General features: G+C 39.0%; 1 protein-coding gene across 1 annotated transcript; it reads left to right on the forward strand.

Moving 5' to 3' along the window:
* Nucleotides 1-2633: 2633 nt before the first annotated feature.
* TPPJ (Haloacid dehalogenase-like hydrolase (HAD) superfamily protein) lies at nt 2634-7357 on the forward strand. Its single transcript, XM_006826885.4, has 12 exons — nt 2634-2866; nt 3719-4090; nt 4176-4316; nt 4496-4567; nt 4863-4976; nt 5134-5193; nt 5619-5720; nt 5872-5949; nt 6038-6107; nt 6282-6352; nt 6462-6554; nt 7014-7357. Exons 2-12 carry the CDS (start codon nt 3755-3757, stop codon nt 7080-7082), a joined length of 1206 nt encoding a protein of 401 aa, XP_006826948.2. The 5' UTR covers nt 2634-2866; nt 3719-3754; the 3' UTR covers nt 7083-7357.
* The last annotated feature ends 7523 nt before the right edge of the window (nt 7358-14880 follow it).

Below are 14880 nucleotides of genomic sequence, written 5' to 3' on the forward strand. Positions count from 1 at the left end.
CTTTGTTGGGTAGCTGGCGGACACTGGACACTGGTCCGAGACAGCAGCAGTGTGAAGAAGGCGCTGTTATTAAACAAAGACTGAAGCCAGCTCTAAAGCAAAATCTCGGTCTGCGTTTCTTTCTGAATCATGATTAATATAAAAAAATTAGAACTTTTCCCTAAACTTTATGACTTTGATTGTAGAATCCCTATGGCCATCGGCTTTGACCCGCGCTTTTTACCACGACGACGCATGTGAGGAAGAGCCAACTGCAGGAGGAAGAATTGGGGTGGGCGCGATGAGGTAGGCACAAGAAGAATCTAATGCTTTCCTTAGCTCAAACCCCAAACCCTAATGACGTATTCATGTTCACATTATGTTGTTTTTCTCTCTAGAATATTGCACATTATGTTGTTTCTCTCTGTTCATCTTGTGGGCGGGACGCCTTTTATTTCTCTTTTAAGTACCGGTTGATTATTAGTTAGAGAGAGAGAAAATAGATTTTGAGGAAATGGATTCTCTGATCGGATGCCACCACGACGTTTTCGCACGTTTTAGAGAGAGAAAGCCTAATGTGACCGGTAACAACCTGGTTTGGAAGCTTTGGGTTACTACTTGGACCATAATTGCGTACCCATACATGGTCAATAATTGAAGCAAACCTCTCTCTCTCTACTTCGATCAGGAACATTCGGTTCAGTGAGAGGCGGAACGAATCATTCCCACTCTCGCTCCTCCTTTTCCTTTGAATAGTAAAGATTCAGAGCATTGAGAACAAACAAAAGAAAGGAAAAGAAGAGCCCAAGTACGACTGACAGGGCCGCCAATAATGAGCACCGAACCGCATTACCTTGTTTAACTTCCAAAAGACGAAATGTCTCGCCCTAAAACCTAAAACCAGTGGAAACTAAACCCTTTCTCTCTCTAACTCAGTGCTGAGAGAGAGAGAGAGGCCTGATAAAAATAGAGAGATGGGTTCTCTCAGTCAAGGTTCTGCATACACGTGGCCTGTATTTGCACGGCCCTCGAGCTCACCTAATGGGACACATGGCCCGATTGCAGAGCTTTAGGTACAAGCCCAGAAAAAGGAAAAGACAATCAACCAAAATGGGACGCGTGTGAGCATAGAACCCTTGAGACCCACAGTTTTTTGGCGTGGCAGCTGGGTGCCCTTTTATGGCAAAGACCATCCTCCATAGCTTTCTGGTACGATATTCCTGTTCACTTTGACAAGTGAAAAAGCGACCAAAAAACAAATGCAAAGTGAAAGATCAGTATTATTAATCAATGGATTAATTAAGTACTGATGGACTAATCAAGGGGGGTTCTCTAATGATTCTGGTTCTGGAAGAAGCCGGGAGCCTGATTAATAATTCACACGTGTCGGATCGATGAGAGGAGCTGCTGGTTTTTGCGGTTTTTCCGCTAAAACTAGTTAGGCTCGCTGTTAGTTTTGGTGGTTTTTTCAGCGGCGCCCCTCGCTCTCTCTCTCTCTCTCCCCCTCTCCCTGTCGACAAAAGCTTGTGAAGTGACGGACAATGCTTTTTACCAGGCTTTTAGCGGGAGGGGCCCGCCCCTAAATTTGGCCCTTCCCCGAATTTGGTAGTCATGGTTAACCACCCTGATTTTCCCTCGAACTTCAAACTCCCAAATTTAACACCCTTCCATACACTTGGTTGTTGGTAAAGCCAAGGTCTGTGTAGTTGAATTTCGCCGAAATTCGGTCCCGAAACATTGGGCTCTAAGGCATAAAACCAACTTTTGGCATGACCCGAAATATCTTTATGGGCTTGTAGGAAATAGGGGACGAGAGAATCGGCGGAAAAGTTCGATTTCATTTTAAACGTTGAATGCGTCCAGAATTTGGAAATGAACTTCGTGGATTTAGGCCTGAAATTCGCAGGAATTTAGGAAATTATACCACCATTTTGCCAGTTGTGAGCAGATAATTTAAGACCGAATTACCCGAGCTGTTGGAATTTTTTTTGGGTGAATGACCTTCTGAAAGTTTGGGGCTGCTTTTCTCGACTCTGCTTTAACCCGCCACCGAAAAAACGAATGGATTAGAGTTCAACGAGTCGTAAAAATTCGGAAAACAAGTGATAACGCTATTTATGTTCCGATTTTTTCCGATATTGCGGACACGGACCCCGAAATTTCGGACAGGCTGGAGGGCACGCGTACGGACACATCGTGTCCCGAATCCAAAATAGTCTAAACCCCGTCGCTGATCTGGACGCCGGCGGGCAACCAAACTCTGCCACGTGGTTTCACGTTGTGACCCGTCGACATACAAACTTGTCAAATCCTGTAGCGAGGGGGGCGCGGGCCCGCAACTGGGGCCGTATACTCGAATGACGGCGGATCCCTTCATGCGGGGTAGGGCCCTCACGCGTGGGCCCCGGAGCTTAGGGCTCGGCCCTCTTTTTGATTCGCGGTGGGACCCACCCTTGGTTTTCGTCCGTTTGTGTCCGGACCCAAACTAGAAATTGACCATACGGGATCTCATCCGACCAATCCGGGTCTTTGACCTTTGTTCAACCGAGCCACAATTAACTTAACCCCACTTTAACCATGGTTCGAACCACAGGTTCATTTTTTTTGCTCCTGCCTTCTTGTATTTTAACCCCCCCCCTTCGCCTCCCTCTAACACCCAAAGCAACGAGCACTGAGCGTTTCTCTCTCAAGAATCAATTCCGCTGTCTTCTTCCACTTCTGTTACCAGAGCGAAAAGAAAGACCCTTTCATATACCCACACTTTCTCTCTCTAGATTGCATCAACTCTCTGTTTCTCTCACTATATATTTCGAAGCAGTGAGATCTTACGAGAACCAGGAAACAAAGGAGAGAGAGAGAGAGAGAGAGAGGAAGGAGTTTGAATCAGGTACGACGTGCGATTGTTTTGAAAGCGGCTTTTCTATCTCTAGGGCTTGTGTTGTATTAAGGCAGTTTTTCGAAAGTCGGATCTCCTCGATTCAATCGTCCCCGCCCACACTCCTTTTGCAGAGCCTTTGTTCTTTCTCCCTCTCTCTCTTTTTCGAGTTTTTGGCCCTTTCTCGTCCTACTTTTTGGAGTGCTCATTTTCTCCCTCCGTGTTTTCATTATGTGTAATCGTTTTTTTCTTGTTTCCTCTGAGAAGCCTTTTAATGGAAAGTGAGCTAAGCTATCTCCTTTGGTAATTGCAAGCCCTTTTATTAGAGAGAGAAAGAGATAGAGGAGAGAGAGAGAGAGAGAGATAGAGGAGAGAGAGAGAGAGAGAGGTATTGGATCTCAAGGCAATGTCTTTGATCTTTATCCTTCTTATTCGAAAAGAAACTTTTAGCTTTTTTTGTTCCGAGCCAGAGAGAGAAGAGAGAGAAAGAAGAGAGAGGGAGGGTTGTTGCTTTTTTGCCCAATGCGGATTGTTGATACGCGTTACCGTTATGTTTGTGGATTTGAGGGACAGTTACGACCCTTTCTGTTGGGGCGAGGTGAGGAGCCCTCCAAATGGACGGCTCTAATCGCACCGCTCCCAGCCCCATATATGAGTGGCTCTCAGTTGCCCTCTGTTAAACCCACTCTCTCTCTAAAACACTCTTTCTCTCTCTAAAATTTCCCCCTTTTCTTCCTTTCCGTTTCCCTCACAGGCTATCTATCACATTGACAATCTCTTTCGGTTTCCAACTCTCCAACTTTAATACCATCTTATCTCTTGCTTTCTCTCTCTAACTTCTATTTCTTTCTCTCTCTAATACAGGAAAACAGTGCTCGAAATCGTTAAACCCTCTACGAGATGACCAAGCAAAGTGTTATGGTCTCCGAAGCAGCAAACGCCGCCTTAACAAAGCCCGGGCTCAACATAGCCACTCTCTCTGTTGCGGTATCAAATTCCTCTCTCTTCCCATACACACCCCCATCATACGCAACCCCTCAAGCATTCACAACCCCATCTTCGGCATACCCTCCTCCTCAAATGCCCCCGGCCGCAAGCATCATCACCATCTCCAGGCGCAAGCCATTGCAGAAGCTCGACACCACAAGCCGAATCAACGGCTGGATCGACTCGATGAAGGCCTCCTCCCCGACCCACATCAAATCTTCGCCGTCCCTTGACCCCTCTTCATGGACGGTATGTATGTCTCCTCTATCCCACCATACGTACTCACATGCATGCATGTATGCATGTGCTCATGGCCATGGTTTCATATGTTCAGGTCCATCATCCATCTGCTCTCAGTATGTTTGAGCAAATGATGAATGCGTCAAAGGAGAAACAGATTGTGATGTTTCTAGATTACGATGGCACCCTCTCCCCGATTGTGGACGACCCTGATCGCGCTTACATGTCTGACTCTGTAAGTGTCACTTTCTCTCTCATTCCCACGACCCAACATCAACATTTTCTCTCTCATCAACCACAAAACCGTATTTCAATTTTCTCCACTCAATAATACTTTCTTGCCAACGCCACTCTCTCTCCTATCGTTTTCCTAAGATTTTCTCTCTCATCTATTTGGGCCTTTGGTTAATTCAGATGAGGAGTGCGGTTAGAGCCGTGGCGAGGTATTTCCCCACTGCCATAGTTAGCGGGAGGTGCCGCGACAAGGTACATTCCGTAACAAACAGGGCACTCTGTTTTTTTTCCTTCTTTATTCATTTTCATAAAGGTCGCAACGGGTCGCTGCCCTAGGACCAGCCCATGCCCGGCCCTGTTCTTTTCGGGCGGGCCGCAAGACCAAAAACAAAACAAGCTAACAAAAAAAGAAAAAAGGTTGGTCCGGACCAGTTCTCTTTAGAGGGGGACAAGCTGACCAGCCCATTGCCAGCCCTAATTGCCTTGATATTTTTAAGTTGTAAAATTTTTTTACTTATTCATTATATCGTATAAAATTTGTATATAGGTATATAGGTTTGTACGCTTGGCTGAGCTGTACTATGCGGGTAGTCATGGAATGGATATCAAGGGCCCCGCAAGAAGGCCTCGAAGCCAGAGAAACTGGGCTTTAGACAAGACGGTACGTCTAATCGTATGTCTTTTACGTATATGTATTTGATACTCATTACTAAGTTTTTTCTTTTTGTTGTTTTGAGGTATATTTTTTACGGTGACCAGTGTTTTTTGAGCATTTTTTAATGGAGATTTTTTTTTCTCTCTCTATCTTTTGTTAACAGGGCAAGAACAAGGCAGTGCTTTTCCAGCCCGCGAGCGAGTTCTTGCCCATGATCGACGTGGTACCGAGTCTTTACCTTTTTTATTATTAATTTATTTGAGTTCATTTAAGAAGTCTTTTTTTAATGACTCTTGGAAAATTGATGCATAAATGAAAGGTTTATATAATTTGTGGTGATAATAGAGCATAACGTAAGAGGGTATTGTATTAGGACTGAGGGTATTGTATTAGGACTGAGGGTATTAGAAAAAAAAGGGCCTATTACTATTACTATTATTATTATTATTAGTTCTAGCTGCAGTTTGTATAAGCTGCCAATCTTTCTTGTGACGCGAAGTTGTTGTATTGAGTTAGATAGTGTAGATTTGACAAGTTTTTAATAATATTAAAAATAGTAATTAGTTTCAAGCACCGCCAAAATAGAATAGATGCTTATATAAAATTATTCCTTATTGTTATTGATTGTGTTCTTATTCTTATTTTCAGGTGTATAAAGCATTGGTGGAGACGACCAAAGGCATTCCCGGTGCCAAGGTCGAGAACAACAAGTTTTGCCTGTCTGTGCATTTCCGTTGTGTCGATGAAAAGGTATTTATTTATTTATTTATATATTCATTTTATTATTATTAATAATTATTATTGGTTAGTTTAATTATTTTGTTGTTGAAAAACTACATTCTATAGTCACCAACCTTGTTATTGGCTATTCTTGTTCTAATTGGGTTTGTTTGGTTTGAAGAGATGGAGCACTTTGGCTGAAGAAGTTAGAACAGTGTTGAGGGAATACCCAAAATTGCGACTTACCCAAGGGAGAAAAGTGAGTTATGGCTCCAACTCCTTGGATATTCCGATTTCTTGTAATTTAAAAGTGCATTTTATGCATGATTAATATGATATTTGTCCAGGTCCTAGAGATCCGTCCTACTATAAAATGGGACAAGGGGAAAGCCCTTGAGTTTTTGTTAGAATCACTTGGTAAGTTGCAAAAGCTCCACTAAAGAGAGTGAGTCTTTTCAGTCTTCTTTACATTATTTTATTCCTTTGATTGATTTGCCACTAAGCCTAGAAAGTGAGAGGACCAATTGAATTTTTCATTCTATTTTTTTATTATTTAGATTTATCCTAATTCATTAGAATTTGCGTATCTAGGTTTCGCCAATTGTGAAGATGTGTTTCCAGTGTACATTGGAGATGATCGAACGGATGAAGACGCCTTTAAGGTAGTCATCAATCATGATCATACCGTTTATTGTTTTTTCTCGAAGCTCCAAATGAATTTTTTTGTGCTAATAAGAGGTTTTTTCTTCTTCTTTTTCTTATGAAAAATAGGTTCTTCGTGACAGAGGACAAGGTTTCGGCATCCTCGTCTCGAAGATCCCAAAAGACACAAATGCCACCTACTCGTTACAAGAACCCTCCGAGGCAAGAACCGGTGCCCCTGTCCCCACTCTATATACTTTTTAATTTCCATGTTTAACGCCAAGTAATGAGAAAAAAAAAAACTTGTTCATATCATACCTCCCCATTTAGAGGAAGAAAATCTATCCGGAGAGAGTTCATATCATACCTCCCCATTTAGAGGAAGAAAATCTATCCGGAGAGAACCTTAAGTTCCCTCTCTCTCCGTTCTGTATCTCTAGTCACTATGAGATCATTTACTTTGGTTGGAATGAGGTCACAATTACTATTAGCTATTAGATTTAAAAATGAATCTCTTAGAGTGTGTCATAAAGTTTGAGAATTATTTTTTTTTAATTTTAAATCTGTGAATGATATCTTTATATATTTTTACGCTGTGTTTGAATGAATCTTTCATGTTCTATAAATAGTTTTCCATGTATATGCTAATAAAACTAGGTTTGGATGATTGTTCTATTGCAGGTGATGGATTTTCTACATCGGCTTGTGGACTGGAAACGCTCGTCTCTCAAGGCCCAAGAGAGGGTGTAAATAAAAAGAGAAAACCCCAAGATCGTGGGGATAAAGTAAAAGAAATGAGGAATTTACATGTATTTATGTCTTTAACAAAAAGCGAAAAACAGATTAAAAAAAAAAAAAAAAGGGAATTTAGTGTCAAATGTATCTGTCCTCTTTTCCTTGAAGGCCTTTTGAAAGCAACCTTCTTGTTAACTTTACAGAAGGATGCAAAGCAATGTAACAAACTACTGTTATATTACTATGTATGATATGAAATGGAAAAGGAAGGAGCAAAAAATTTTCGGAGACTTTGTCTGGTTATTGCAACGTAATTTCCAGGAAGTGTTGGTACACTGTTTGAAGGTTGAACTTTGAACACTTATAACCACGAGTCAATAAAGATTACAAAAAATTCAAAGGTCAATTGGAAAATTACAAATTTTTCCACAAAGCATTCCTGGAATATTCCAAACCCCGGATACAATATCTGGAATTCTTAAACTAAAGCTGATGTAGGGGCCCTCCTAATCAAGTTGCACATGTAACTTTAGTGTGTTTAGGGTTTGAACATGTGGTTGGTTATATGGTGATGTATGTGTTAAGTGACTTAAAAGACTAAATTACGATTAACTAAGGAATGAGCTCAATGCTAAGTGGTCAGATCTCAACATTAGGTGGTCAAGGCGGAAGGTGTTTTTATTTGACCTCTTGAGTTCCATTCATAGCATTGGTAAAAGATTACTTTTGTGACTTATTAGAAAAAAAAAAAGCCACCGAATATTTAAAATAAAAGAAAAAACTTGTGTCATTGTTATTTAAGGTCCAACTTGGGTTTCAACCAAATCTAATTGGTTTCTTATTGTATAATGGTGCAATCAATCCTACTATAAGAGAAAAAAATGAAATTTTAGGAGCTTCCATGGATGCGTAAGAAAACATGAGACAATCAATGAGGTAGCCCCACAAAAACACTCTTTTATGAAGCGTTGAATGACGCTTTGATCAGGTTCGCCCCTTTTATGGGATATATATATATATATATATGATTCGCCCTGGATTTGAATCCTTTTTTTCATATCATGGTTTCTTTCCATTTATCACTTGCACTTTTACTTACTCAAAAAAAATCAATGAATGAGAGTTACCCTGAACTTTACTAATCCCAAAATATTTGGAAGGCTCACAAAGATGCCCTTTTCTTACTTAAAATCAATATCAACCCCAGAAAATACACAAGGAATCAACAATCAAGTATTAGCCTTGTTTATACACAAATTGCTGCACAAATTCAGAACATCTCCCACGAGAGAACATTTCAAGTGACATTTTGAAAAGATAAAGATGGATGCCAGGTTATGATTAAGAAGGCTATTACAGTTCCTAAACGTAATCAAATCCTCGTGATTTACTTTCAAATAGGCTTTCTTGAGAGGAAGTCTCTTATGAATGGTGTGACATTCCATTGAATGCGGTGGGAAGAAGGGTATGGTGTACTTTACGGGCTCAAGAGCATCCTAAACCGCCCATTGTTTTTCTTTTTTGAATGTTAAGCCACCCATTAATTATCTTTGCTGCATAGACTAGGACTACAGCAATTCCTTTGTAGACCAAATTCCGGGGGCTCAATTCCTAACCTTAAGTAGTTAAGGCTAAGGGCTCGTCGGAGTCCTAAAAAAAAGGGGAAAACCCCCTACCCATTTTTCATTAAATAATAATAGACAAAAAGTACAATTCATAAATTTACCACTTGGCATAAAAAAAACCAATGACTTTTTTAAATAGATTGAAAATATATTTTATAGCAACAAATCCTATTTACCTCAAATCATCTCTCCTACAAGTCCCAGTGCCCTCTCTGTCCCCCACAAACCCTCAACTTACTCTTTCTGTCTCTCTCTCTCAGAAATTTTCAAGAAATATTCTTCCATAGAGCCAAATTATATGTTAAAAAGCAAAGTGGGCAACATGTTGAAATTTCCTGTTAACAACTACAAACTTCTCCTAATGATCTTTCTATGTTAGTCTTGCTTTCAAGTCCTTCTCTACATATAATGGTGGACCCTCACTAGAATAGCCAAGATGTCTATTTTCTTTTAAAATCAACAGCTTCGAAATTACATAGGTATTAAGCACACAAGTACCAAAGTACAGTAAATAGTTCTGAAGTGATCCAAGAAATATAGAAATAAATAAAAGTGGGAGGAATTGTACACATCAGTTTTGCCCTTAAATCTTATTCTTGGCAGTTTGTACTGAATTTATTTGTTTTCTACCAAAGTTTTCCACATCATGGAATTAAAAAAAGACCAATCATAATTCTTTTGTGGGACAGGTAGAGAGTAATGCCTGAAAAGGTTGCATTCCGTTTCATTTCAGTTAGACAACTACTTCCTCCTCTCTCTCACATTCATTTCATTTAGATGGGGATCTATCTTCTCTCTCTCCAATTTTTTTTTTTTTGGTACGGGGGAGAGGCTTAGTTCGGTGTGGATAGTGTCCTTCTATATAGTCGAAGTGGAACTCAAGATATCATATTGTAGTGCCCTGTCCTAGTGACCACTTAGCCTTTCAGTCCATTCCTGATGGGGGATCTGTGTATAGAACGATAAACATGAATTTCACTAGTACTGTTAAAAAGGAAAGCTTTTTTTTTGGGTTAGTTCAGGGGAGAATTGTATATGCTATATAGTAGAAGTAGAACTCAAGAGATCATGTTGTAGCGCCCCATCATAATGGCCACCTAGCTTTTGAGTCCATAATTGATGGGGGGATTTGTGTATAGGACAATAAACAAGAATTTCACTAGTACTATTAAAAACAATTTTTTTTTTTTTTGGGGTTAGCTCAAGGGGGGATATTATACCATATATTGTAGAAACAGAACTTAAGAGATCATGTTGTGGCACCCTGCCATGATGACCACTTAGCCCTTGAGTCCATTCATGATGGGGGATCTATGTATAAGACACTAAACAATAATTTCACCAGTACTATTAAATACCTTTTTTTTCTGGTTAGTTCAAGGGGGAAAGTGTCTTATATATAGTAGGAGTAGAACTCAAGAGATCATGTTGTCGTTCCCTATCATGATGACCACTTAGCCCTTGAGTCCATTCCTGATGGGGGATCTGTGTGCAGGACACTAAACAAGAATTTCACAGTATTATTAAAAAGGAATACTTCTTTTTTTATTAGTTGAGAGAGGATAGTATCTCTTATATAGTAGAAGTGGAAGTCGAAGAGATCATGTTGTGGCGCCCTGTTGAGATGACCACTTAGAATCCATTCTTGATGAGGGATTTATGTATAAGACACTAAACAAGATTCTTGATGAGGGATCTATGTATAAGACACTAAACAAGAATTTCACAAGTACTATTAAAAAAAAAAAATGCGCAGTCTTAGAAGTTGGCCAAGATATTTTTCTTGAGAGAGTAGGCATCAAAGAATAAGACTACCTCTCATAAGTCCCCAAATCAAGGGACCAACCACGACAGAAAAGCAAAGTCATGCCTTGAAACTTTGGGACATACCTTGCACCATTGGAAGTTTAACATCAAAAGCCCCACATATCTGGAGGACCACAACATATACACACCTAAAGCTAGAGAGAGAGATAAAGAGCGAGATTTATTGGCTATTGAAAGGGAAACCCCACTAATTGAAGGAATCTATTGGCTCAAAGCAGTTGGCAAGGCGTTGGAATCCACTTGAAAAAAAACAAATAAAATTTGGGAGGAAGAGGGAAAAAGAGAAGAAGTCTATTTAAAGATGGAAAGATTGGATGAATGGGACTGAACATGCCTTCATTCTTCACGACCTCGGCTCTTTCAAACGTGGAAAGAGGATGTCCACTAGATTGCAACCATCATTGGTCCTCTAACCATGTATATAAAAATCCATGTACTTAGCCATTTTCATGACCAATAATTGTCTCCCCCTCCCTTTCATAATTGCACTAACCTCAAAGTTCAATTATATGACCATTTCTTTCCACTAAAATAACCTACCTTTTGAGCTTTGTGATCAATCACATTTCAAAGCCCAAAATAAGCAATACCCATAAGTTACTTTGCATTATTTAAGCCATATGTATAAGATATGCAACGGATTTTTTGAATAAATTTAACAATCTCCAAGGCATTGGAGATACGGTCTCGAATCCAGCTCTTGCTCCCGTCGAACCGGACCTGCCCACCCATCATGTGAACTCTAAAACCCTATGCCGGATTCATGGGACAATGTTTTCTTTCCCCTTTTATGTATTTTAAAAATAGTAGAATAAAGGGGAAATTTTTTAGGGGGTACACAAGTGTCAATGTTTGGTGGTCCCTCACAAGGCACGCGTCTTAGATAGAGTGATTGGTGTAGGGTATCTTACACATGTCAAATCGGGCATGGTCCCCACTTGAGTGGGGCAACCTTTTTTTTTTTTTCTTTTTTTTTTTTTTGTGCATGGGTGTGGATGAGAATGGATGCTCAGCTTTCATAAGGTATTTTTCTTTGATGAATAAAATCCTCCGAGGTATCTAAGCTACTAATAATTATAGTAAGAATGATAATTGTTATTATTGTTGTTGAAAGTTTTTAGGTGCCAACTTTAGCCATTCTTAATTATTGGCAGTGGTGCAAGAGGGCCGAACTTTGCCCGACCGAGGCTCGACTCGCTACGTTAGTGGGCCTTACAATAAGGCTCGGGCCAGCCTGATTGGGTCTGCAGGTCTCATGCGGATCACATTGATTTGGACTTTCAAAACCCATGATTCCAATCCAAGTTGTATGAGGGCTCGTCGGGTCTTATTACTGAGACCTGGGATCAACCCATTAAATTAGCAAGCGTAAATTCAGACCTTGCCCTACCCGACAGACGGTATCTACAGGGCACGAACCCCAACCCCAATCTGTGTCCAATCCGGTCTTCATGGTCGGCCGGGACCTGTTAGTGCCTTTTAGCTTGGTCAGTAAAAAAGACGTAATGTGGGTTCACACCAACAAATCTACCAAAAATTATATCAGAAGATTTAAGTGAAATAAAGTGCATCACTACCTTCAGTTCTCAGTTTGGATGGCCAAGCTAATACTCAAATCTCCTAACGTGGGTGTTTTTATGCTCACAATCAAAGCTGTCAATTTTTATATGAAAACATATATAATGAGATTATTTACTTTTGGTGTAAAGTAGTCACATCGGATGTACAATTGAGCTATTATATTTATTCTATTGACTAAGCTCAAAGTTTCGAAAGAAATTTTTTCAAATTTTATTACACACCCAAGCTATCATATTTCACATTGGATGGTTATAAGTAATTGTAACTTCCTTATCTTATTGTATTCAATCCGTTTTTATATAAGCAAAATGCAGCTTGTAGTAGAGTTTTACCGACTGTGATCAAAGAAAAAAGAATATGTTAGTCACCATGACTATAGAGAACTCGATCTGTATAATTGCCCATAAAAACTAAGAAATACGACCATAGTGTGGCTATAGAGAGCTAAATGGGATTGTGGATTTCCTCGTGTTATTGTTGATTGATGGAACTGATGTAGGCTAGCACGGCTAGGACATTAGATATAACTTTGAGTATACAACATTTATTTTCAATCTCTTAGGGCAAGTTTAGTAGGCGTAAAATATTTTTTTGAAAATATTTTCATATGAAATAATTCCCCGATGTGATTCGATATATGACTTTTTCCACACCAATTGGCTGCTAATAGGTGTGAAAAAAAATGAGCTGGGACCAATTGATGCGAAAAAATTCCTGCTCCTAATCATGTGGGATGTTCTTTCACGTGAAAATACTTTCGTGAAAATATTCACTAATTGTTTGCAATTTTTTTGTTTTGTTTTGGCATCTATTCCCTTCTGAAATTCTTTAATGTCACTTCCCGACCAAGATGCTTCGAGGATAATCTGTTTCTGTTTGTAATAGTCATTAGGGAAATAAGATTTTACCCAAAATATGGCTAAGAGAGACAAGAGTGGAAATTTGAAGACAGCCCCTCGAAATATTAGAAAAATAGTTTTTTTATTATTTTAAAATTGAGGACTTCTTTCAGATATGTAAACCATTGTTTTCAATATTTTGTAAACGCTGGCAGTTATTTCAGTTATTTTCTATTATTATTTCATGGACAAGGTTTTTATGAGTCCTAGGACTCGCATGTAGATATATGACCACTCTTTTTTATGTATTTTTTAAATGAAATTAGGACCTAATTATTTAGATATATATAGTCTCTAACATGGAAATCATTAAAATGTAAAATATATATATATATATATAAAAGCTAAAAAGATAATTTGTTGAACTGTTAGATTTTTTTCTTTAGGAGGGACCCAAACATTATATCTATCTTAAGATTAAGATGGATGTTTGATACCTCGGGGGACACAAATGTAGAAATGTATCCTCCATCTCATAGACTACTTTATGTTATTTTATTAATAGCACTGGGACCCAATATCATAAGTGAGTTTATTTTATGGAAAATATTTCTTTTTGCAATATAAATGTTTATGTTTAAGGTGCACGACTCGTTTTTTACTCTTTTTTTTTATATGTTAACGTTAGAAATGAAGGGTGAGACATTATGTTGGGACATCCACCCCTAATCCCATTCCCAATGTAAACAGCTATACCGCATATATTAAGCTATAGTTATGCGAAGGACACGTGTCTTCAGACCAACAAGATGCCCTATAGCTAGAGAAATGAGGGATGATTACCTCCCATCATGAAGTTCAGGACAACCATGTAGGGTAATTGGACTTCTCTTGTCCAATTATATGAGATAGGAATATAAGGAGAGATTTTATGGTCAAAAGAAAGTTATTATAATGAGAGATTTTAAGGTAAAAAGAAAGTTATGCCCCAGTAAAAGGAGACATTGAGAGAAATCGAACTTCCAATAGCTTGGGGATAACATCTAGATTTGAAGTTTGGATAAAGATATAAGATGAGATGGACACGATGGACGACAAAGATTTAAGGATAAAATTTAGATAAAGATATAACATGTGATAGATAAGATAGGTTAAGAGAGATTCAAGGAGAGAATCCGATGAGTTTTTCTTTTCTATTGGGGAAAGGGTTGGCTTAATGGAGATGGAAAGCCAAAGAGAGAAAGCAACTTCCATCACCCATCCATTTTTATACAATACATTTAGAGCTTGGGATCCAAATTTGATCATCTTGATGGATCGATTGTAATGCAAATTGAATGATAGAACGGGTAGGGGACTTTCTCCCCCACTTATCCAATAATAATAATAATAATAATAACAAGCCTAGCTTCAAATAACCTTCAAATAACCCTGCGAATTCAACAAAAAAACCTAAGACAATGTTATGAAATAACAATAATTAGCAATCAATACAGACTGACTCAAACCTAATTTATAAAAATTTATTTGGACCTCCTAATCATAATTCAAATGTGACTAAAACTTTTTATCAAAATTGATTCTGATTTTGACATTTTTGCATCACAATAAGACAACCTTGTTTTAAAAATAGCTTTGGAATCAGTGTTTAGAAAATGGACACAGTCAAGGTATTCGGGCCTTGGCCGAGACGAGTTACTCGAGGGTTTGCCCGAGTCCAAATCATTTTTTTTAAAAAAATAAAGATAAAAACGTAATATGTATAATTAGTGGGCATATTGTGGTTTAATAGCTAATGGCGTATCGCAGCGTTTTAAAAAACGCCGAGTCGAACCGGACTCGCCCGGTTCGACTCGGAATTCGCGAAAAGGGACCGGATCGGTTGAAAAATCGGAAATCGTCCGGTTCTCTCTAGAACCGGACGATTCCGTACAGTGACTC

The sequence above is a fragment of the Amborella trichopoda genome, chromosome 4, assembly GCF_054954075.1.
Source record: "Amborella trichopoda isolate Santa Cruz 75 chromosome 4, AtrichopodaSantaCruz75HAP2 v2.0, whole genome shotgun sequence".
NCBI classification, from domain to species: Eukaryota; Viridiplantae; Streptophyta; class Magnoliopsida; order Amborellales; family Amborellaceae; genus Amborella; species Amborella trichopoda.